Source organism: Carcharodon carcharias, chromosome 29 (genome assembly GCF_017639515.1).
Source record: "Carcharodon carcharias isolate sCarCar2 chromosome 29, sCarCar2.pri, whole genome shotgun sequence".
Taxonomy (NCBI): Eukaryota; Metazoa; Chordata; class Chondrichthyes; order Lamniformes; family Lamnidae; genus Carcharodon; species Carcharodon carcharias.
Window position 1 is genome coordinate 6,479,426 of NC_054495.1, and position 25,553 is coordinate 6,504,978.

The 25,553-nt window shown below is 40.6% G+C and overlaps 1 protein-coding gene across 4 annotated transcripts in view; it reads right to left on the reverse strand.

Annotated features, from left to right (window-relative positions):
• Positions 1 to 9,595: 9,595 nt before the first annotated feature.
• Positions 9,596 to 25,553, reverse strand: part of LOC121271036 (carcinoembryonic antigen-related cell adhesion molecule 6-like) — an 86,019-nt gene continuing 70,061 nt past the window's right edge. For all 4 annotated transcript variants that reach the window (XM_041176734.1, XM_041176733.1, XM_041176732.1 and 1 more), the window contains 2 exons: positions 20,390 to 20,433; positions 9,596 to 12,695 (listed from right to left, as the gene is read on the reverse strand). In XM_041176734.1, coding sequence (XP_041032668.1) covers positions 12,579 to 12,695; positions 20,390 to 20,433 — 161 coding nt within the window. In that variant the 3' untranslated portion in view covers positions 9,596 to 12,578. The remainder of the gene's footprint in view (positions 12,696 to 20,389; positions 20,434 to 25,553) is intronic.

Here is a 25,553-nt window from a genome sequence, read left to right on the forward strand (position 1 = left end):
AAGCCAAGGTAAAATAAGGTTCAGGGTAAGAGAGTGCAGAATAACCAATGAGTCAGCTGCAAAAAAGTGCACAGCATTAGGTGCCACAGGGAATTGACAGACAAATGTTAGTTTAATGCACAAAGAATATATTGGATTGTTTATGAGTGGTTTATTTAAATTGATTGACTATGACCATTATTGTGCTTCAGGAATAACAAATGTGAGTACAATGATTGGAGCTTCATCGTGTGCTTTGTAATATTGATTTGAAGTTTTGGGAGTTGTAAGGTCGAATTGCTGTACAAGAGGTTTTGCTTGATTATCGCTGCAGTTCAGGGATATCTTTCACAAAGTTATGCTGAGCTGCCAACTGTCCATTTGTTGGCTTCGATAAAAGTTCACTAATATGCACTGTTCATACAGGGACTGGGAATGCAATGGATAACTAAAATGGTTCCCAAATGGACTGTGGTGATGATGGATCACAGTAAATTCAATAATCAGCCATTTTCCATGTCCTCGCTCAAACATCGCAGAAGTGGGCTGACAGTGTTGTCAGGTGTGGTTTACAAAGTCATCTTTGTAGACATTGTGTGATTCTTCTGTATTGTTTCGAGTTAAAATTTGCTTATATTCTACATGAAACAGCCCTGAAGAGCTTTCCTGAATTTACTGAAAAGGGAAATTGTCTTCTGTTTACAAGCATTAACTAGCTATTGGATAATCTATCTCTTGAAAGGCTGTTGAGTTGTTAAAATGTTGCAAAGAGGAGTATTTCCTTATTTGACCTTTTTGAAAAATTTAGTGATTATAATGCTTGTTTGATTTGAAAACTTGTTTCTGTCCTTTGGTCTTTGGAAGCATTTTATTGATACATAACTTTAAGAAGCATTAATATCCAGGGCTGGTACACATAGTAGGCAAACTATGCTGTTTAGAGTAGCAAAATTTGGGGATGACAAAAAACTCAATTCATGAAACTACATAAGTAAACAAACAGGTTTCAGAAGTAGGAATGAAAGGTCTAGATATACTAATATATATCCACATGTACTGACATATGGATTTGCATGTATTTATGTTGCAGTCTTTCCCAAAATGTCATATTATAGGATCAGGAGAAGGCCATTCAGCCTGTTGAGCCTGATCCGACATTCAATATGATCATGGTTGATTGAACACTTCAATGCCTTTTACCCACACTATCCCCATAACCCTTTACATTATTGTTAGTCAGAGATCCATCAATTTCTACCTTAAACATACTCAATGACTAAGCTTCCACGGCCCTCTGGGGTAGAGAATTCCAAAGATTCACAACCCTCTGAGTAAAGAAATTTCTCCTCACCTCAGTCCTAAATGGCTTCCCCCTTATTTTGAATTTGTGTCCCCTGATTCTAGACTCCCCAACCAGGGGAAACATCTTACCTGCATCTACCCTGTCTATTCTTTTAAGTATTTTGTAGGTTTTAAAAGATTTCCTTTCATTCTTCCAAACTCTAGAGAATACAGGCCCTGTTTGCCCAACCTCTCTTCATAATACAGTCCTGCTATTCCTGGAACAAGTCTGGTGAGCCTTTGTTGCACTCCCTCTATGGCAATAATATCCATTCTGAGATAAGGGGACCAAAACTGCACGCAGTACTGCAGGTACAGTCCAACCAAGCTTCTGTACAATTGAAGCAACTCCTGTACTCAAATCCTCTTGTGATAAAGGCTAACATTCCAGTAGCCTTTCTAATTGCCTGCTGTACCTGCATCTGAATAGAGCTGGGACTGAGTTCCTTGCAGGTCATTTTGATAGTGCTGTTGGGGAGTGTTTGAACTAACTCAGCAGGGGTGTGGGAACCAGGAGAGAATATTAGAAAGTAATACCAGGGTGCATGGAATGTTGGGAGAGGCAGATAGCACTAAAATAGAGAATAGTAAGTTAATGGATGGAGTTGGAGTAAGGGAGCAAGTAATGAAGTCTAAATCAGGGTTACACTGCATGTACGTAAATGCACGGAGTATAGTTAACAAAATTGGGGAGTTACAGGTACAGATTGCCTTGTGGGATTATGATGTTGTGGCGATAACGAAGACCTGGCTTAAGGAAGGGCAGATCTGGGTGCTAAATATTGCTGGTTATAAGGTGTTCAGAAAAGATAGGAAAGGGAAAAAAGGAGGAGGGGTGGCATTTTTAGTTAGGGAGAGTATTGCAGTACTGGAGAAAGCGGATGTGTCAGAGGATTCAAGGACAGAATTGATTTGGCTAGAGCTAAGGAGTAAGAAGAGTGCAATTACATTGCTCGGTGTAATATATAGACCACCAGCTAGTGGGAAGGATATAGAGGAACAAATCTTCAAGGAAATTATAGAGTGGTGTAAACATCGGCGAGTAGTTATAATGGGGGACTTTAATTACCCATATATAGACTGGGATAGTGGTAGTGTAAGGGGCAGTGAGGGACAAGCGTTCCTAGGTCATGTTCAGGAGAATTTCCGACAACAGTATTTGTCCAGTCCAACAAGAAAGGAGGCACCACTAGACCTGGTTCTAGCGAATGAGGTGGGCCAAGCAGGGGAACATTTAGGGGACAGTGATCATTGTATCATAAGGTTTAGGATGATGGTGGAAAAGGACATTGGTCAATCCGGAGGAAGAATAATCAACTGGCAGAGAGCGGACTTCAATGGGGCAAAAACGGGGCTGGGCTGGATAGACTGGAACCAAAGGTTGGCGGGAAAAACAGTAGCTGAACAATTGGCTACCTTCAAAGAGGAGATGTTTTAGGCAAGTCAAGGTATGTTCCCTCAAAATGGAAGGGTAGGACAAACAAATCCAGAGCTCCCTGGATGACAAAGGAGAAATAAATTAAGTTAAAGAAGAAAAAATGTGCTTTCAACAGGTGTCAGGTAGCAACTACAATTGAGAACCAAGCTGAATACAGAAGGTTCAGAAGGAATGTGAAAAAGCAAATACAAGAACCAAAGAGGGATTGTGAAAAAAGACTGGCAACTAACATAAAAGGAAATCCCAAAGTATTCTATAAGCACATCAATAGTAAAAGGGTGGTAAAAAGAGGAGTAAGGCTGATTAGGGACCATAAAGAGAATAGAGGCAAGAGGCATGGCTGAGGTGTTAAAATGAATACTTTGCATCTGTCTTTATACCTATGAGGTGGATGATGCTTAGGCCATGGCGACAGAGGAGGAAAACTCAGGCACTAGAAGGGTTTAAAATTGATAAAGAGGGGGGATTGGATAAGCTGTCGGTACTTAAAGTTGATAAGGCACTGGGACCAGATGGGATGCATCCAAGAATATTGAAGGAAGTGGGAGTGGAAATTGCGGAGGCACTGGCAATAACCTTTCAATGTTCCCTGGATTTGTCTTAGCCAACTGCTTCCTTTTTACATAGCTATAGAAGCCTTTACAATCCGTTTTTATGTTTTTTGCTAGATTGCATTCAAATTCTATTCATATTATTATTGTATTATATTATATATTATTATTATTCATGTTACATTCCCAATTCTGTTCATGCAAATTTTACAAATTTGTACATCTACGTGGCTATTCCAAAACTGCGATCCATTAAATAATATCAAGGAACATAATTTATTTTAGCCCATTCTATCGTAATTGCACATAAAATCATCCAATAATTGTTGGAGGAACACATATTACATCATGTGATCCATATTACACATTATAATAGCATTTCTGCTTGTACATATCCTGCGAACCTGTGAAAAGTGTAGAACGATGAGAATCTACAATTAGTATCATAGGCCAGAATTTTTCCGTCAGCGAGCTGGGGGCGGGGCCTGCTTGCCGATGCGAAAATGATGCGGGATGATGTCAGGGGGGAACCCCCGATGTCATCCCACCCCATTTAAATATTCAGGAAGGCCGGCGGACAGAGCAATCAGCTGTCTGCCCACTGACCTGCCAGTGGCCAATTGAGGCCAGTGATAGGATAATTAAGCCAATTAAAGCCCTGCCCGTCCAACCTTAAGGTTGGCAGGCAGGCCAGGAGCCCCAGAGGGCTTCTGAAAAAACATGAAACCTCATCCACTGGTGGGATGAGGTTTCATGTCTATTTTAAAAAACTTCAATAAAGTTTATGTGATATTTATTAACATGTCCCATCTCGTGTGACATTGTCACATGAGGGGGACATGTTAATAATTTTTTTATTTTTCTATTTTTGAAGTTTATAAATCTTTCAGCGATCTCCCTGAAGCAGCATTTAGTCTCGGAGATGTGTGCTCTTTCGTGCGCACGTGCGACAGAGTGCACTCTGACAGTTGGGGAATCCCTCCCTCCCCCGCATAGGAAGAACATAGCACTTCCCGTTGGGCAGCTCGCTGGGGGGGCCTTAATTGGCCCGCCCACTCAAAATGGCGGCGGGGCCCGTTTCGACGGCAGCGATCGGCTGCCCGCGCACAGCCGAGCTGGTGGGGCCTGCCCGCCCATCAATTCTGCCCCATGATATTCTCCTTTTTATATAAAATAAATCTTAATTATAAATGCAGAATTTTTAGTCATACTAACACTCATTTTCGCAACATTAATTTTCAAAAGTTAATTGTCGGGTGAGGGTGGAAGGCTGAAGCTTCGCCTAGGGTGCCTAATACTCCTGCAGCGGCCGTGTAATTGCTACTTTGTCACATGTGCCGGATAAACAGATAGTAAACAGGAGAGTAAACAGAAATGAGTGTTATGGATTACAGTCTTTAAATTTATATTAAATACAATTTTGATGTGGTCTGCAGTACTAGCAATCAAGCTTCATTCAATTAAGGAGGATTTCAGTCAAAAGTGTCCGTTTTTTAAAAATTCAAACAGTGATGTGAAGTTTTCTTGGTTTCAGAACAATTTTTATTCTTAATTTTAAAAGATGTGCTTCAAGAATATCAAACCACAAAAGATATTTCATACAATGATACACCTTTCTGTTCACTTTTATGATATGTACTATGCAGTAAATTGAAGATTGGTGGTGATTAGTCATTTTGCCCAATTGTTAAATTAAATTACCAGACTCTTCCATTTTTAAAGCCTATACCAAAAGCCTATTTCTCTAAATTAAGTAAAACGCTGAAGTGTACTGATGAATTAATTTCATAGTTGGTAACCATCTGTTTTTGCACAGATAATTGCTTGCAGGAAACCAGCTGCTTCCTCTTAATCCACTGCAATGAAGAATGGGGGAATCATTTAAACATCAGGAAATAAGTGAGAGGGAAAGAGGAAGAAGCCTTCTGTGGACCAAGAGTCAATGGGGTAGAGATTTCACTTTGGAGGTAGTGCAGAATGTATTGTACAGCAACTATTATACACACCATCCGACATTCAGTCAATGGAATTGAATAGTGAATGCAGCACATAACAAATGATCAAAGTATTACATATTGTTTGTCCCCAGGATAAATTTATACCCCACTGTAAGATTTTGAGAGTGGGTTTCAGCAGCAGCATGGGGAATGTGAGAAAGAGAGCTCTGGAAATGAAAGAACAACCTGGCCTAATGAGTGAGGTAGTGCCCAGGATAGTGAGGTGTCTTGTCTCCGTTCCATTTTTGTTTTACATTAAGCTTCTTTCATGTGAAACTTTGTATGGTGGGCTTATGAACAAACAATGTATTGCGAGAGTGAGAACTAGTCATTCTAGGTGCCTGAGTTTCTGCACCAAGTGCTCAATCCAGCGATTGTTGGCTGTAGAATATCAGTCAGTTTAGTGGATTCAAAGAAATAATTTAATCCATTGTCACAAGCCACATGTGCTAAATGTATTTGCAGTCTGTGTAATTCCTACCATTTTCGTAGAAGACTGTAGTATTGGCAATAAAAGGGGACCAAAATAAGAAGTTGAGATAGACTAACAAATAGCACTGAAAGAATTGACAGTATTCAATGGAAGAGGCACTCGCATTCTACATACATGCCATCTGGCTGCTTTTCATGGATAAATAACACCTGAAGCTCCTTTTTACATGTCAAAGAGAAATAAATGATGAAGGGTGATGGAATAGTTAGGAGGAACACAAGGATCTGCTCAAAAAGATAGGTTTCGAGGACTTCGCTCAAAGTAGAGAGAGAAGTAGTGAGGTGGAAGATTTTAGAACTGAGTTACCCAGAGAATGGCTAGACAGTTGAAGACTGTGCCAGTTATGCAGAGTGGAAGGAGGGCAGGTTTTATGGTTGGGAAACTGAAGAACATGGGATAAGATGTAGAGTTGAGGAAGATTGCAGAGGTAGGATGAGGCAAGGAAATTAAGTCATTTGTAAATGAGGCAAAAGATTTTATGATCACTGCAGTGGTGATAAATAGTTAATAGGGGTCAAGTGAGGATGGTGATGACAGGCAATGTCAGGATACTGGGTATGTTAAGACAATTTCTGTGTTTCTTTTTAACAAGTTGGGGCTTATGTAGGGTGGAACTCCAGTGGTCAGTAAGAAAAGCATTGGAGAATTCTAGCCTGGTGGAGGCGAGTTCAGGATGGAGGCAGCAGTGTTATTGCAGAGGAAGTAATCAGCTTTGATGATGGACAACCTCATTCACCCTGACTTTGTAGCCAGGGAGACGGGGTGGAGTGAGTATTGAGGGCACTGAGATTTTATTAAGAGTCAAAGAAACTTTGATCTTCTGAATTTTCAGCTGAAGAAAATTCTGGCTTATCCATGACTTGATGTCAAGTATGCAGCCTGGAAACATCAATGTGGTGGTTGTGTTGAGATTGATGGTCGAAAGACCAAAAACAGAAGACTGCAAGACTATCTTGATCTACACTGTATCACAAAGGCTGTCTACTTCCTCTTTGATTGCTTTTTGTACTTATGTATTAATTTTTAGTGATATGTGTGCATAAAGATCTAAATTCCTTTGCTTGTCCACATAATCTAGTCTTGTTCTATTAAGCGATTATTGTTTTTCTTGAATCCAAAGTGGATGACCTCAACTTCCCCACATTAAACTCAATCTGCTATAGTTTTCATTGACTTATGGGGTGAATTGTAACCCCCACAAAAAATGAGAGAGTTCAGGTTGGGTGAGATGTTAAAATTTTAAAAATCTCAGCCCTGACCCAATCTGCCTGCGATCTGCCCATTCCCGGGTTTTACATCAGCACGACATTGGAGAGGCAGGAACTGAGAGAGAGGGTGTTCAGTTCTATTGGAGGAGGTCCAGAGGAGATGTGGTGTCCTGCACTGGAAGAAATGTCACATCATCTCCTTGCCTTCCTGTCTGCCTGTCTCTCTCTCTCTCTCTCTCCCCCTCCAGCAGGGGCTGGTACTGCTCTTCCTGGCTTCATCTCTACCTTTGATTCCTTCTGCGCACCATGGACATCCCTGGCAAGATGTCCAAGACCAAGCACTCCCTTTCTCAGCTGATTCCTATAAGGTGCTGCAACACGGCATTTGTTTTTTTTAAATTCGGTTCCTCAGAGAATTTACAGAATAAATGTTGCTTGACTTGATGAAATCTTGACACAATGTCCCAGAAAGTCTCCCAATGTATTCCATAGGTCCTCTTTACAGCGCTAGCAGCAATGACCATGAAATAGCAAATATCTCTTTAAGTTATGAATGACCCTAAGTGCTTGAAATCAACGAGAGCCAGGTTTACTTCCAGTTGGCCGTGGCTAAGTGAGGGTATTAGTTGAAGCACGAGCCACAAAATGCCATGCAGCCTCTTTAATAGACACTAACATGCATATTAAGCGACAGTCAACTGTTTATCAAACCTCTGGGTGGTTGTTCCTGGCGCTGGCTTCAACACCTTTAACAAGATGTTGTCTTGGGTTAAAGGTGGGCTAAACTGGCATTTCAGCTTAAGATTCCATTTCTTTAGCATCCAAATTATTCGATAAAATTCATCCGTATTAAGCTTTTTTTTCTCTGCAGATGCTGCCAAACCTGCTGACTCTTTCCAATATTTTCTAATTTTATTTTAGATTTCCACGAGTGCAATATTTTGCCTTAGTTCTTTGTCTGCTTGTAAGGTGTTTTTTTTTTGGTGGTTAGAATAGACAGGTGGGAAAAGTTATCCAGCAATGGACTGTTGGAGTTTTTAACATGGGGAATAAAGGGAGTCAACTCATCTACTAACACAGCGAATTGACAGTAATGCCATATGAAAATACCCAGTTTGTGATTCACTGGATTTTAATTAGCAAATCCAACTGTTAGTTAAGACTCCTAGCATACATCCACTCTTACATTCAAAATGTGAGCAATAAATCTCCACTTAGCTGTTATTAATGTTGCTTAATTGAAATGATTGAATAATATAATTTTTTTAGGGAAAAGTAATCACTTAAGTGTTCTGGAGTGGACGATATTGCAGTCCGTGCTGTTGTATCTAAATATTTTATTTTTAACACATCTACAGCTTTCTGATGCATCTTTTACGTTGCCCACCCAATATTTAGTAGCCTGGTACTACTGCCTGTACTTCCACCCTAATAATTTGTTTTAACCCAGATCTGTGCATTATTATTCCCCTGCAACATTTGCATTTTTATTTGCACAACAGCCATCCTTGTGGCTTCTCTGAATTTGTGAAATAATTTGGTGGGTTTTTTTTGCTCTTCAAAACATTGGAGTCTCATGATTTACCTGAACCTACCTCCAACTAAAATCTTCTAGTTCTAGTACAGTTAATAAAGAGAGTAAGCCTTAATCATGTGTGTCAGTGTATAAATTTTTATTGGTTGAATTTGAAAGTAACTCTGAGAGATGAAGGGAAAATACTGTGCAAACTCTACAATGATAGATACTTAATAAAATATACTACCTCAAAATTGTTTGAGTAAACTTTATTTTTTTCTAATAGATATCAGACATGAATAAAATAACATACTAAGAAGAATGAGCAGATTGCACAATGTAGTTTGTTAATTTTGGATCTGTGCACTAGGTACAGTAATAACATTTTTAAGATTTGGTGACAGGTTAGCATGATTAATTCCCGTTTTTGATCTCTTGTGTTCCAACAAGATTAGAAACAGTTTAGCAGGTAGATTAATATAAAATCTTCACAGGCTGAATGAATGTTGTCATTTTTAAATGCTATTTACTTTTAAAATATATTTTGTTTGTTTTAAATCAGTTCAAAATTTGATCATTTTAACTCTAGCAGGAATGCAGTATTAGTGTTTTACTTCTGTTATGCAGCACTCATGACCCCAGTTTATCGTGGCCTGGATTGTTGTCCTTACGAATCGCAGAGGGGCAGGTTTTCTGCCCGCTCGTGTGATGCAACTGGAAGTTTTTTCTCATTGGACAGATGCAGGCCTATTTCCGTATGCTATTCCTACTATTAGAGTATTAACACTCTCCTAAGTGGCTTATTGTCCCTAGGAGGAAGGGAAATGCCTGTTCATAAAATACTGTAGTTGCTAAAAGGAGCAGGAGCATCAAAAAATTCAATTTCACAGGCACATCTGTTTTGTTCAAAGTTGTTGCCTGACCTGCAGAGTGTTTCCAGTATTTTTTCTGTTTTTGTTTCTGATTTACAAAAAGCTATACACTCATGTAATTTACTTTTGCTGCAAAAAAATCATGATATAGCTTCACAGCATTAAGAAGAGCTTTTTTAAAATTACACCATACACATATGTTGGAGAAAAAATATATTTTAATAATATAGATCTTTAAAACAGCATTGTAAGTAGCATGATAATTGAAGTCCACATTTACAAGCTGATGGACACATATATATATTTATATATATATATACACACAAATAAGTATTCCTATTAATGGTGCAGGTTAGGGGCTGCTGTTCACAAAGAAATCGAATGTGGGGTTGAATCTGCAATTTCTCACAAGGGTTGGAAATCTCAGCTGTTCCACCATATTAAGGTGATATTAAGAGAAGGCCAGTCATTTACCATAGGGAGAGAAAGAATCATTGGAAGAGAGTCACTCCTGAGGATCAAACTTTTGCATCTCGTGTTGTTGCTTTCCATTGAAAGTAACATTACGGTAAGTCTTGTTGCTTCAACTTACTTGGGGGAAGAGTGTGGAACAAAGATGCAAAAATTACAAGAGAAGTACATATATACGTAGGCACATGGGATTGGCTCTGAAATTATAAATTAAAATTGACAAAGTAGCCCACACATAGTTTTTCCATAGTACATAGATTACTGAGCATATTTGAATGTTTGGACTATGTCTTTAGTTGATGAACAATTTTTACATCTTTAATGGTGGTTAAAACAAAAGCTTCTTCATTAGCTGTACGTTGAACAAAAGTTGTGAAGCACATAATTCAAAATATAATCTGAAATAATGTTAATCCAAATAGCAATTTGATTCTTAGAAAATGTACTTTTCAGTTTGGAGTTATGAAGCCTACTTATATATTCACTATTCAGAACCAGCCTACTGAATTTGAATCTTTCCCATGTATGCAGTTTTAAATGCATATGTTCATATTCTTATACAGTGCATACTTAAAAGTGTTAATAAGCGGAATTTTGAATGTGAAGACATTTATAGATATGTTCTGATCTACAATTTTATATTTATTGCCAATCTTTGGCAACATATAATTGGAACTATTTGGTGTTTCAGCGATTTGCAGTGCTTTAATTATGAAAGTTGTGGCATCTGTTTGAATTAATCTTTTGACTAAAATAGTTTAAAAACAAGTGCAGCTGCTGCTCGGGTCTTGAGATCTTGCAAAGAGACTTGCTCTGGAACTCTCCTGTTTCGAATTAATGATATGGAAACCAGTACAATCCTGTCATTGCATGTCTGAGTCCGAAGCTGCACCTTAATTACAATGTGCTAGGAAAACATTGGCCGGGATTTTCTGGCCCCGTCGTGGGCGGGACCCCTGCCAGAAGTCCATTGACTTGCGGCAGGACTGGAAGGTCCTGGCGGCGGGTGGGTGCGGAAAATCCCACCCATTATGAATGTCATTCTGGTCTACATTAAGCAAATTCTCTTGTGGCCAGTCACAGCCTGGCAATGGGCAGACTCATTACGTGAGATAATTTCCCAGCATCCTTACCCTTGGACAGAATGTAAGCATGTGCCGTAAACTAAGTTGGATGAGCTGGCTGGAAGAAGAATAAGGCTTTAGCAAAATATGAAAAATAATCTGATTACCCAGAAAATATGGAGAGAGTTCCAATGAATATTTCTGTCTAAATCATAATATATCTGTAACTAAAGAGCTAGCCACTGCTTCCAGTGAACATTTTCTTCATATTTTACATTTTTAGCTCATCTATAGTACAGATTGCATCAACTCCACCGTAAATATTACATAATGCATTTTATTAACCTATCATTGACAGTTTAAATATTGCAGTTATTTAATACCTGTTTAGATCACCTGTTTTCTTTCAGATTGTCTTTACATGCTCTTGTGATTATTTCTAGTGAGAATTTTCCTTATAGTATTAACTTTGGAAGATCTGGGGCAGAATTTATGTTGACTGTTCCAAACACTTGCATTTATAGTGGAGACGAAAATATCTTCCCTTTCACAGTCTGGCTGATATTACTAGATTTATAGACTCATAGATGTTTACAGCACAGAAGGGGTGAAACTTCTTTACTGTGCTGGTCACAAGTCATTTCCAGCTAGGAAGAATAAAATACAAACCCCAGTTTGCCCAGGCAATATTACAGGGTAGAGAACAATAGTGCTGCTAGCACTCTGTGTAATAATGCAACAGAAAGTTACATAAAATCTCGGCAAACTTCACTTGCATCACAATATCGGAACTCTTACATTTGTGTCCCTCATAATTCTTTGCAAAACAGCAACATCAGAAAATTGTCAGAGCCAGGAAAATACAATTAGATTTTGGTGTTATAAAAAGCTCACTCACACATCTCCATTACATGTGATGGGTAAAATAAGGGAATGATGAAAATATTAATAATATTTATGCAAAATAGTGGCTTTCCATAGCTAAAAATGTTGGGAATCCCTGTCCCACCCTTGCATATTAAAAGCAACATAGTAAAAAAAACAAGCTCCGCCTTCCCAATGCATCTGCTGTATTAAAGAAAACTTGAGAAATAGGTCTCTTGCTTTTGGCTCACCAAATACCCTTTCTAAAGGAAACTTGGGACAAGTCTGTAGAAGAGCCAGGTAGTAGTCAAAGAAGAACAGTGGCACATTCATCAGAAAGGCCAGATTTGATTACTTGCTCTATATCGTAGGTACATTTACTATGTGACTCTGGGTTAGAACCTGATGTAAATCTGGTGGTACATTATTAGGAGACTAAGAGCATATATATCAATGTTTAATTTAGTAAGCCTGGTGTTTTGGCAGGGAAGAATTGATGATTGGCTAGGAATGAATGAACTACCACCGTCTGTGCCCTTTTTCTTTCTTCTTTCTATTCAACAATTTTGGCCTAAATTTATGATGCCATGCCACAGTGGAATAATAATATTTAATGTAATTCAGTCCCTTTAAGAATTTTTTAACCAAATTGATGTTGCATGTCTTCCTATTCTGTTTCAGAAGTTTTTCACTTTTGATTTTGAGAAGCTTGGGAAACAACATGCATCCATATTGTATTTGGGGTTGATAGTAATTAAAATTATGTCCAGTCATTAAAAAAAACTCATTTAAACTTCAATTCAGCATAATCAGTCTTAATGTTTTCAGTTGTTGCAGTTGAAGTCTTTGCACCTTGTTGCAAAATGTTAGGTTGTGCATAAACAACATCTGGCTCTCTTGGCTGAAATAAAACAAAATAATAATTATAACACAATTGGAATAATGTATTCTTTGTGTACTTTACACACTTATAGATTTTGAAAATGGAAAATGCTGTGCTGATTTTGTTACCCAAGTAATGTTGGAGACCAGGGACCGAATATTTTGTCTTCAGGTTGCAAAGTGCGAGTCTGGCTACATTGCGACAGGCAAACTGCACCCATGAACCCCGTACAACTTCACCTGCTAGTTTTATAAAATTCGGGAGGAGGTGGGTTGTGGGTGCAGCTTAAGGGCTGAGATTGAGTTTGGGCTTTTGCTTGGGTTTTTGTTTGGGTTGGAACACATCAGCGACTGAGGCAGGTCCCTTCTGTCCTCTGCCCATAAAAGGGCACCAAATGGTGCAGCACCAAAATAAGTTCTTGGGAAAGTCCTGACATGCTGCTGGAGATGACCTCTGACCCTGAAGTGTAATTTTTTTTGCTGGTTGATACATTATTGTCTTGTGTGAGCTTCCCCATTGAATGTTTTTCCTTAGTTATTAATTGTTCTATGGCAATTTTGCCACTCGACTCTGCCTTACCACTTCCCTGATGCACCAGTCTTGTCACAGTTACTTCTTTTAGTCTCTTTTGAACAAACATATTGCAGCTACTCACAAAGCTATGCAAGCCCCACAGCAGCATACTTCACCTGTACCATCCCTCACTCCAATTCAGACCTTCTCACACCCACAGCAAGCATCTCGAAGCATTCCGATCTCAGAGGATGCAGCAAAGTGAGGACCACCTGGCTTACCCCCAGAGGCACCAAAAGGAAGCCACAAAATCCTCTCTATAGTCCTCTTGCCTTTGCAACACTGGGACGTGGCTTGCCACCCTCTCACTAGCATGCAATGATTAGACCATCAAACCTTTGCCAGTTACATCTTTCCCTCCCCTGTTGCCCACAGAGCAATACTGTTCCCTCAGGAACATTTCATCCTATGAACTACATGATAAGGAAAGGCATCACACATACACATGTGGACTCATGTGCCTTCTCTTACCTTATTCCAAGATGGCTGACACTCATAGCAGCCAGGGGCCCTGGGAACGAGCTGCTCCACAGTTCACTGAGCATGACCTGGAAATCCTTCTGCATCAGGTGGAGGCTTAAGCCCAGGCAGCCTTCCAGTTCCAGCAAGGCAGCTTGAGTGAATATTGCCAAGGTGGTCATGTGCCTTGATATTTATCCTTTTATATGTACTTTATTAACCTTACTATCAGTTCCTGCACTATTTTCAATCTTACCAACCTACCAGATACTCACCAAACAGCTAGTTTCTTCCCCACCAATCAAATTTCTTCTTTGCTATGATGTCACTTTTTTTTACTCTTTTGAAATCGGCATGGCCCATTCCGAGCAGCAGACTGGTGTGTCTCTCCAACTCCCAGGTAAGTGTAATCCTCGAGCCTCAGTCCTGATTTGTATCCTGCCATTCCAGGCTGTTTCCTTGCAGGTCTGCCACATCTCTGACTTCCAGGCAAGTCGTGGGCGCATAATGCTTTTTCCTCATCATCCTCATCTGAGGAGAGGCCCCATTCCTCCTTATTTCCTGGGTCTAGAACCAACCTCCTTAGTGTCAGGTTGTGGAGCATGCAGCTTACAACCATTCTGGAAACTCATTGAGGTGCATATTGTAGCAAGCTTGCTGAGCTGTCCAGACATCTGAACCTAGTCTTTAGAAGGCCAATGGCCTTTTCAATGAGTGCTCTTGTTCAAAGTTAGCTCTCATTGTTACTTCTCTGCAGTTGGTTCTGGGGATGTTGCAGGGATGTGAGAAGCCACTTCCTCAGGGGGTAGCCCTTATCCCTGAGTATCCAGCTGTGAGCCCAAGTGGGTGGGTCTAAACATTCTTGGCAGCCCAGAAGCCCTGAGGATAAATGAATCATGGAAAGTGCTAAGGTAGCAGCGCAGACACGTGAAAGTCTTTTGCAGTGGTCACATACAAGTTGTACTCTTTCAGTTGATGTACTCCCTTAGCCTTCACATACGTTGTCTTTATGTTCAGCCAACAACACCCTGCACCTGGCGGAATTCTGAGACTGACACAAATCCTGTCACCCTCCGTGTTGAAGGAGATGAAGCCAGTCATCATGTCAAAAAGGCCATTGGTTACATAATGGATGCACCTGTGTGCTGCGGACTGAGAGATCCCACAGAGGTCAGAGCTTTGGAAAGAGCTGGTTGCAAAGAAATTGAGGATCACTGTCATCTTCAAGACCACTGGGATTGCATGCCTAAATTTTTTCCTTGGCTGGAGATCTTCCCTCAATAGGTTGCAAAGCTCAAGGACAAATTCTCAGGATAGATGCATCCTCTTCCAACATTGTCTCTTGATCATATCAAGTTATCGTGTTCCTAGGCATGTTGTTCCTCAGCATTCTGCACCTCCTTCTTGCAGGCATGTAAACATTGTGGCGTCTCCCTGCCTTGGAGCTGTGCAGGAGGTGAGTGAGCCATTTCAGCTGTGGCTGTATGTACCTCAGATGGGGTGGGGCCTCTCCCACTGTAGATTGCACCGTTAAAAGTACTTTTTTGTAACGTTCAGATGGCTGAAATTGAAGGCACAGGGCTCCTTCCTGCTGGAGTTCAGATGTGGTGGGTGTGCCTTTAAGAGAATCCTCCTTCCATTCGCCCTCCCTGTCAGACACTAAACTTGATTGCTGGCAGTGCCTGGTGCTTCAAAAGTTGCAGCAAAACAGTAAGCTAAGTTTTTGTACTTTCCTCATCATCTCTTCCTGGCCTGCCAAATTGCTCCGTGTCTCGACAGTGGAGACATGCTTTTAATAGAGTCAGAAACCACGTGGGTGCCAACAAAAATGGGGGGACTTAGTAAGAACAATTTTTATCCCCTCTCATAGTGGGGAAACTGATGTAAATGAGGCGGATGTGCGTTTCGCATAGGTGGCAAACCTGATCCATGAAAATGGCATACAAAAATGGTGTGGGTTTGGGAATGCAGAGTCTGAAAGGTTAAAGTGTAGCCATTCATGCACTGAAACACACCTCTGGACACAGACAAAAATTCGGCTCCAGATTACTGTACCACCAAAGCATTGGACATTAACTAAACAATCTGAAACCAATTTCCTTTTTAACTCTTCGTTCCAATAGGAAGTTCCTGATAGATAAGATTCACAAATGCTGCAGAAGTACAGAATTGCTGGAAATAGTGAACTTTCCTACTGGGATGACTTAGTGTTGTCGTTAATGATTTGCACAACATGTTTCAGCTTAGCCTATTATTTCTCAGCCAAAAAGTGAAGAAGAAAGTGAAAGGAAACATGTTTATTTGACCTTATAAAGAAACCAGATCTGCCTTGAGACTTATACATTTTAAGACTTCAAAGTAGTATGACATATTTCAATAACTAGATTGTGATTGCAGGATGATCTGATTAAAGTGTATTAAAATCTAGTGCATGGTGGAACTTGTTTCATAGGATAAAAGTTCATCAATGCCCAGTTTTAAGTGTGAAGGTGATGCTGCAGTCATATATAAGCTCGCACCGTTAAGGTAAAGGCCAGTGCAAAATTGGACCTCGGGCATCATCCAAATTGTTTGGATGGACTGCTGTCACTTGTAGTGATGGTTGATTCCTGGGCCACATTCATACTATGAAATTCTGAGCAAGCAGACCCACCCAATGCCCGCTCTGCTCAGGGCAGCCCAGTTTAACATAGGAGTCCAAAAACAGGCTTCACTGGCATATGCTAAGAACTTGGAACAACACTGCCTTCACTGGGGAGGGAATTCCAGAGGATAGGGCCTTGACAGCTGAAGACATGCTGATAAAGGTGGTGTGAAGGAAGTAGGATTCTTGAAGGGTTGTCAGACTGGAGGAGTTTAGCAAGATAGGGAGGAGCAATGCCATGGAGAGATTTAAACACAATGAGAATTTTCAATCAATGTGTTGATGGATTAAGAGCCAAAATAGGTCAGCAGACACAGGAGTGATGAGTAAACAAGGCTTTTATGTGATTTAGGATACAGGCAGCAGTGTTTATATGAGCTCAAGCTTATGGAAGATGGGAGATCGGCTTGGAGTGCATTTGAACAGTTAGGTCTGAAGGTGACTAAAGCTTATGAGGGTTCCAGTAGCAGATGAGGTAGGCAAGGTAGGTTGTCAGAAGCTAGGTTTAGGATCAGGTAGTATGCCAAGGTTGCTAACAATCTGGTTCAGCCTGAGATGGTGGCTAGAGTGGGCAATGGAATCAGTGACTAGTGAATGGGGACCAAAGCAATGGCTTTGATTTTTTTAATGTTTAGTTGCTGAAATTCTTTTCTCACCCAGGGCTGGAAGTTGCACAAACTATCTGAAAACACAGAAGCAGTGGAGAAGTTGAAAGAGGTGTAGTAAGGTAGAGCTGGGTATCATGAATGCACATATGGACCTCTGGCATTTGGCTTTGGACAACGCCACTGAGAGGAAGCATGTAGATGGGAAATAGGAAGGGCTCCAGAGATCATGTTGTGAGGATGGGAAGAGAAGCCATTGCAGAAGATTCTCTGACTGGATATATATTGCATGTAGCAAATTCTTTTACACTTTTAATTGATTAATTTTAGTTTTCATCCTTTGAAATCATCCTCTGCACCTGTTACAGTATCGAACATGGTGATGTTTTATTGAAATACCTGACGCTATCAGATTTTGTCAGAAGAAATAAATTAAAAAGGAAGTGGGAAACTTCTGATCATGTATTTCTTGAGCCTTAGTAAACCAAACAGTTCTGTAAAGTCAGTAAAGTGCAGAATTCTAACTAATATTCTGGGAATCTATTTTGTTGTTTTGCTCTTCATTCTGTCTCCCCCAATCTAACAAGGTTAGTCCCCAGCACCAGCCTCGAGAGTAGGACAATCAAAAAGCTGAACAAATGATACCTTTGACCAATTAGCTGGGAATTTTGCTGGTGCACTTTAGATTTGGGTGAGCATTTACAGATTATCTCCATCCCAACAACTCAGACTGGTAAACACAGATGGGTTAAAGTGTTGAAATGTCATTAGCCTGCAATCTACTTTATGATCCCATTAATATAGCCTCACCAGGAGAATGTTTTGAAACAGGACACAATGAATTACTTTTAAAGCGCCATGATTGCTCTGTAGTTGTACGGGAAGATTCTTCCATTGATTAAAAACAATTTCTATGTGAATTCTGTGTGACCAAGAACTTGGAACAGCACTGTTTTACTAAATAAATTTTAATCAATGTGTTTCATGTTGTTCAACTTGCAAGATCTATAGCATGCGCTCACACAGTCTGAGGTTGCTATCTGTCTGCATGCCATATTTTACAGTATTAGTTCTGAAATTATTTCAGTTGCAGTGAGCCTTAATGATTACATACTTAACAACCTACAAAATTTGGAAAATCTGTCAACCTGCTTCAAAACACTTAACAACTTCAAATACTAACAACTCAATAAATAAAAATTGAAGAACAGCCTTGAATAGAGGTTTATAATCAGGGCCAATTTTTCAAAGTCACAGAAAAGGCTGCATTTTTTAATATTAGAGTTCAGATTTTTTTTGGGATTGTGTTCTACAGTGCATGTTTTCATATGACAGGTGAAAAGCAGTATAATGGGTCATGCACTTACAATAGCATAAATTGCAGCTATTACTAATATTCTATTAGTTGTGACTAATTCATTAAAAGCAATTTTTGCAGTCTGGAATTTAAGAAGTATACTCATGGGTGGGAGTGCACAATGGTCACGAAATGATAGGTTGGCTAAGCAACGAGGAAGGTAGTCAAAGTCTACAGCAGGAAGGTTGAAGGTGAGAAATTGTATAGTCTTTGAGGAAATACATTAGATGACTGAAAAGAGAAACATGCACTCATCAGGACACATGCAAGGATACCAAATTTCAAATGATCACAACAAGTAAACTACAGGAGAAAAGGGTGCTGATTTGTTGGCAAGTTGACTGAATGGCTGCTGCATTGCCATGAAGAAAGCAATGGCTCCCCAATCTCCTGGGTAATTTTTAAAAAAGCGCAAGGCTTGAACATATTCCATGTTCCTTCAGTTGTTTGCAATAGGCAGAGTACAGGCCATACTTAACAGGCTTGCAAAACTCAAACACAATGTCTGCTGTTAGATATTATTCCACGATTGGGCAGCACTTGCTGTACAATTATGAGTGCACTAATAGCAACATGAATGACCAATTAAAGATAATCATTTGAGCTTGTAATGGGGCTCACTTACGCTTGCTAGAAATGACATATGTTCATATGCAGGGACTCTTTCTCTGGAAACAAAAGGAATATGTCCAAGTCTTGCACCTTTTTGAATTATCAGGAGCTTGGGATAGGGGAGCTGGAGTGAGGCAGTGAGTGGAAGAGTTTGCAAGCAGAATGGAGGTGGCAAGCTTTGATAACATGCTTAAGGCTGAGGAATTCCCTCAGTTGCTGGAGATCAATTTGAGCAAAGCTCAGAGTCTTCAAAATGGTATTACAACCCCCTCCTTCCCCACAACTTTTCCCCCACCTCCCCACACTGACTCTGGAGGGTCATGTCAATGTAAAAGCAGTAAAATTGGGTCACAATGGGGAAAAGTTTGGGAAGCACTGCGCTCGTGAGTATATAAGTAACAGGATAGAGCAGATGAACGCTTGGCTGGAGAGATAGTGCAGGAAGGAGGGCTTTAGATTCCTAGGAATGATTCTGTATGGGCCGGATGAACTGCACTGCAATGGGACACAGGGTCCAATTTCCTGGTGCGGCAGTTTGCTAATGCTTTTGGGGTTTGAATTAACATAATAAGGAACTGTGAACCTGGATGTAACATTAGAAAAGAGGAACAAGATGCACAAAGGATTGGGAGTAACACATAATATGAGAGTAAGAAATAGTAAGGTATTAGGTGGGATTAGAAAAGAGGGAATGCAATAGATAGTTTGGGTACAGTCAAAAAACATCCCTTTGAGGGGGAAAGGTATAGCAACCAACGCCAGAACTCCCTAGATGACAAAAGAGATAAATATGAATAAAAAAAAATGTGCTTATGACAGATGTCACAAAGTACCTTTATCATTGGCTATTTCCCCCTTTTTAATTTTGATTGTGAACCCATTTTATGAAAGTTTTTTTTCCTTTTAGGCTCCTAGTACACAGTTACATCTTTCGTGGATGGAGGGATGCCAACAGCATAAAGCATACAACTGCGTATTCTGGTGGTTAAAATTCCCTGCATAATCGGTATCTCTGTTTTCAGAAAATTGACGGTTGCATCTTGGTCACCCATGAAAAATCCTTCCCATTTTCCCCTTTCCATTTCACTTCAAAGGAAACTTAGGTGGGATGAATAGTGGCCAGCCGATCAACAACTTCTATTTTTCCGCTCATTTCCAGAGTTAAAGTCACTTCTTTTCTATCCAGCAAAATAGTTAGCAAGAATTAAATATGTTGATATTTTTTTCTCTACCTAACCAAGAAACACAGAAGCCAATAATGGTGACCTTAACATCGCTTTAGCTATTATCAAGTAATTCAGCAAGAATCAGGACTCAAACCTGGAACTTTGATTTTTACTTTTCTATCCATTATTTTATAAATACTGTTAATGAAGGCCAATGCTGTAATATTTTAAGTTGCGAAAACTCTAAACAAATTAACAATAGAACTTCAAAAATGAACAGTCGTCTTTTTTTTTACCTTTGTGACTTCTGTATTGGTCCCATTGCTAGATGGCACTGGCCCTATAAAGACAATAAATACAATTATTAGTCACAATATCACTTGAAGAGATTTGGAGTTTCAGTGACGCTCTGCTTTTCTTTTTCCGAAACAAAAATTCACACATTAGGAATTCATCTACTTCTTTTGTAGATTAATTGAAAAATAATAGGATTTTAAAGCTAAGCTGCCAAGAGTTATCCATTATTGTTTCCAATACTACTCTGCTCAGCTGACCAGAGGTATAATTAAATGAGTCCAAACATCTCTTTAGCAGATCTTCCATTAATACTTTCACATTTTGAGGAATCTCTCACTCGTTCATTCTCTGAAACTAAGAGGGGGGGGTCATCTTGGAACTTGAGATACTTCTATGGCTGAGGCTGAAACTGCAAGTGATGAGTCAAGAGGTGCTAATGAGCCTAGCATGGTATTAATAAATAGAGCATTATATTTGTAAAATGATAGCCCAAATGTTGAAAGAAACTATACTTAACAATCCTCCGAACACCATTATCCTCCTTAAGTTATATTGCTTTAATCATTTCTTGTAATTGTTTAACTAAAGATGGTAGCCACCCTTTTCCATTTTGCTGAAGGCATGCATTTCAGTTAGTTTAGGGAAATTGTAAATAGGCTACTGCAAATGGCACAAGATGCTTCTGTTGCTGGTTGGAATTTCCTGTGAAGAAAAATCTGAAGAAACAGTTCTAAAGAAACAAGTTAAAATTACATAGTATCTAGCCTTTTTCCATTTTTATCAGTTATTTATCTTGCTGTACAACAGCATAACATTATATAGAAAATGAACAGTGAAATAATTTTCTTACATATTATTTTACATCATGTTATATTTTAAACATAATGTAATATTACCAGTCTACAAGGATAGGCAACAGTCTTCTTGGTAAGTGAAACATTTCTCCCAGAGTTGCACTTATGTCAAGATGAACTGCCTCCAACCAGCATACTTAAAATTTAGAGCTGGTTGTTGGGGATCCAGCGTCTGGGACTGAATCAATAGAGGCATACACCTGAATCAAGGTTTAGTCTATACCCTAAACAAAAATCTCTAGGTAGTATTTCTATGCTCCAGTTAATTATTGCCTGTAAGTATGCTAGGAGCCCACCTATGCCACATAGGCACTATTGGCTTTTTAGTGAGTGTTATACAAATGCAGTTGCAAATTGCATGAGCTGCCACGCAGAAAGCCTTATGATGATGCAAAGCAGTGCAAATTTTTTTTCCAAGCAATACAAAACTGCCAAATATCTTGGCGGTTATTGGATTAGACCATTCTGACATGTATATCAGAATTATTGGAAGTTCGTGATGCAATCAAAGAGGAACAGTTAGGATTATTTTCTTGTGAGGATTGCATATTGCAGGATATGGCTTTGTACAAGATTCTATAAGGCTCATGGAAAACCCAATTATATTGCTTTAATTTACCCTTTTAGTATCTGCTCTGTCTTTGCCAATGGCTGAGAAAGGTCCTTAGAAACTAATGAGTGCATTGCTATTTAAAAAATAGCTGTTCTGTTGACACACTGGTTTAGGAATCCAGTGATCCATGGGAATCACTTTTTGCTGATGTATGCAGCATCTGAAAAAAGCTGCATCTCCTTATTTATTTCCCTATGTAATCAAGCTGCAGTTGTAGCACTGGCATGGTTCTTGAGTTTGTATGCCCCTGTGATAAGCTTCCATATTCCTTGGTGAATCTGTTCCAAGTGAGAAGCATTATACTTTGAATACGTAATTAATTTACTATCACTGATCCTTTTGAAATGCAAGACAATGGAAAGGAAAAGGTGTGGTTTAAAATAGGCTGCTAGTCTGCAATTAGCCTGTTTCACACTATGATGAACTTTTGTGAAACTGGGTCAGCCTCAACTGGACTATTGTGTCTAGTTCTGGGCACCACACTGAGGAGAGTTGTGAAGGCCTTAGACAGGGTGTGGAAATGATTTACGAGAATGGTTTGGGATGAGGGACTACAGTTGCCAGGATAGATAGTGGAAGCTGGAGCTTTCCTCCTTAGAGAAGGATGAGAAAAAATTTGATAGTGTTCAAAATTATGAGGAGTCTAGACAGTAGTTAAAGAGGAGGTTGCGAATCAGAGGAGTGGGTCGAGAATCATAGGACACTAATTTCAGGACAAACTTTTTTTCTGCAGCGAATCTTTAAGATCTGGAATGCACTCCATGAGTGTGTGATGAAGGCAGATTAAATCAGAGCTTTTAAAAGGAAATTGGACAAACACCTGAGAGAGAAAATTTTCAAGGCTGTAGGGAAAGGACAAGGGAGTAGGACTAGCTGAGTTGCTCTTGCAGGAAGTCAGCATGGAAACAAAGGATTAAATGGCCTCTTTTCTGTGTTGCAATATGATTCCATTGGCATGGACCATTTTCAGTTCCATTATCGCATAACCCATCCATATTGAAACATGAATTTACTGGTAAAATAAACTGGAGTAGAAAGAGACCAATCAAAATAATATAGAATACTATAAAATAATGAATCATAATAGAGGTGCATCCTAACTAAAGATGACCAATATTGCAACTGTGAATATGTCATAATGATAAAAACACAAATAGTAAATAATTAATAAAAATATACACTTTTTGCTTCAATAAGAATTTCACACCCTACAGTAAAAGTATTTCTTCCATTGAACAATCATGATGTCTTTTCACTATTAGTTGACACTTTAAGGAATGCAATATCTATGAATGATGGGAGCCATCATATTAACCTTTTCTAAATAAGCAGGGCGCATAAATTAGAAAAGGCATTTTGATTCAAATGTATTTACCTTGAATGCAGGGTTGTTTTCTTTGAACTGTTGCGCATTCTGTTTGTGATGAAGGGTTGTACTGAAAGATACAGGGCAGAATTTTCCGTTTGACACGTGGGGGGGGCAAGACCTGCACGCCGACGTGTAATATGACGCGCGGTGATGTCGGGTGAGTGTCCAGATGTCACCACGCACCATTGCGATATTTCGGTGGGCAGGTGCGTGATGATTTCCATTGCGCGCCCGCCATTAATTAACGGGCCACTTAAGGACCTTGAGGCTCCAATTGACGGGGATTTTGCAGTGCCCGTGCGATCTTCGGCTCATCGCATGGGCGCAAAGGATAGCAGAAATTTGAATGAACCCCATCCACGAGTGGGAGAAGGGGGCTCAGTGGGGTTGTGATTCTACAGATTTTAAACTTACTGTACAAAAGTTACTGAAACTTGCCTGTATGAGCTGGAAAAGTTCAAAACGCATACCAGCTGCTTAGACTAGACTCATAACCTTCAGGTCAGCACTTTGCAGTGAGGAATTGTTTTGGGGCTTGTAGGTTTCAGGAAGCCTCCCTGAGCCTTGGAATGGGAGGTGATCTCTCCACTGGAGGCACCTCCTCTGAGGGGGAAGGGAAGACTAGAAGGGGCCAGGCGTCCACATTCAGCCTCCAGAGGAGCCACCTTTGGGAGGACAGGTACAGGCACAAGGGGTACAGGACAAGAGGTAGTCCTAGATGGAAGGGGTCACAGAAGAAGCCACAATCCTGCTGCCAGGGTGTACAGGCGGTGAGGCAGCTACATCAATATGTCTGAGATGCATTGCCAAAGAAAGCTTCGTCTGTCAAGGGCGACAGTCAGCACTATCTGTCAGATGATTGGGCCAGAGATCTCAGCTAACTGTGTAGAGCCCGTGGCTCTAAAGGTCACAGCTGCCCTCAACTTCTATGCTTCCAGCTCCTTCCAGGGGTCAGTGGGTGATCTTTGCAGTATCTCCTAAATCAGCTGTCCACACTTGTGTCAAGCAGGTCACAAATGGTCTGTTCAGGCGTGCATTGAGCTTCATCCACTACTGCTGGGACGAGGATAGCCAGACAGAGCAAGCCAGAGGCTGCTTAGCGATTGCTGGCTTCCCACATGTCCACGGCGCAATAGACTGCAAACGTGGCTATCAAGGCACCAGCAGGTGAGCCCGGTGCCTTCGTCAGCAGAAAGGGCTTCCACTCCATGAACGTGCAGAGAGCGTGTGATCACAGGATGCAGATTCTGCAAGTCTGCGTAAGGTACCCAGGCAGCTCCTATGATGCCTACATCACTCGCAGGTTGTGGGGCTCTTCAGTGCTCCAGCTCGGCTGGATGGATGGCTGCTGGGTGACAAGGGCTATCCCCTTAGAAGCGGCTCATGACACCTCTCTGCCATCCAAGAATAGAAGCTGAGCAGCAGTACAATAGTCGTCACACCTCCACAAGAGCTGGGGTGGAAAGAATCATCGGTCTTCTCAAAATGCTCTTCTGATGCCTGGACTGTTCTAGGTGCGCACTCCAGTAACCCCTAGATCGAGTGTCCCTGATAGTGGTTGCCTGCTGCGCTCTCCACAATCTTGCGCTGCAAAGGGAAGATGCCGTGGATGAGGAAGATGTAGACTGAGTGGCTGTGGCTGATGAGTCCAGCGTAAGTCCGAGGATGAGCACACACGGGGAAATGCTGAGGGGGCAGACGCTGACCCGGGCATACTCCAGGGAGGCAGGGACACCTGGGATGCTCTAATCCAAGGAACCTTCAGCTAGCACAGCACAGATGGACCTCGAACACAAGCCTGGGCTGTAGCCTGCATACTGCAGACGTTAGTGCCAAATCTGTCAGGATAGGAGCATTGACAATGAGCCCAGTCAATAAATGTCAATGATACACAAATCAATCATACTATCCCAGGAATCCATCCACCTGCCCAAGAGAGGCACCTGCAGCCATGTTAGATGATCTTAATTTAATGCTTTCACAAAAGTCTCTTAACATAAAACAAATAAAATGGTGTCGCACTGCAAATACAATCAGAAGGAACTCATGGGGGGTTGGGGGTGGGTGGGGGGGTGGGTGGGGGTGGGATGGGGGGGTGGGGGGGGTGGGGGTGGATCAACAAAAAACCATCAATGATGAACCCGGGGTGTGCCTAAGGTGCTTTAATTTCATGTTTGTGGGGGCTACGTCTTTGTGGTGCCCCCTCGTTGGCACTGGTATCCGAGACAGCCTGTTCTCTCTGCTGTCCTGTTGGCCTTGATGACCTTGGCGGACATCCTCTGGCTCGTGGATCCTGTGCTTACCCAGTCTGGGACAGAGCTGCCAGC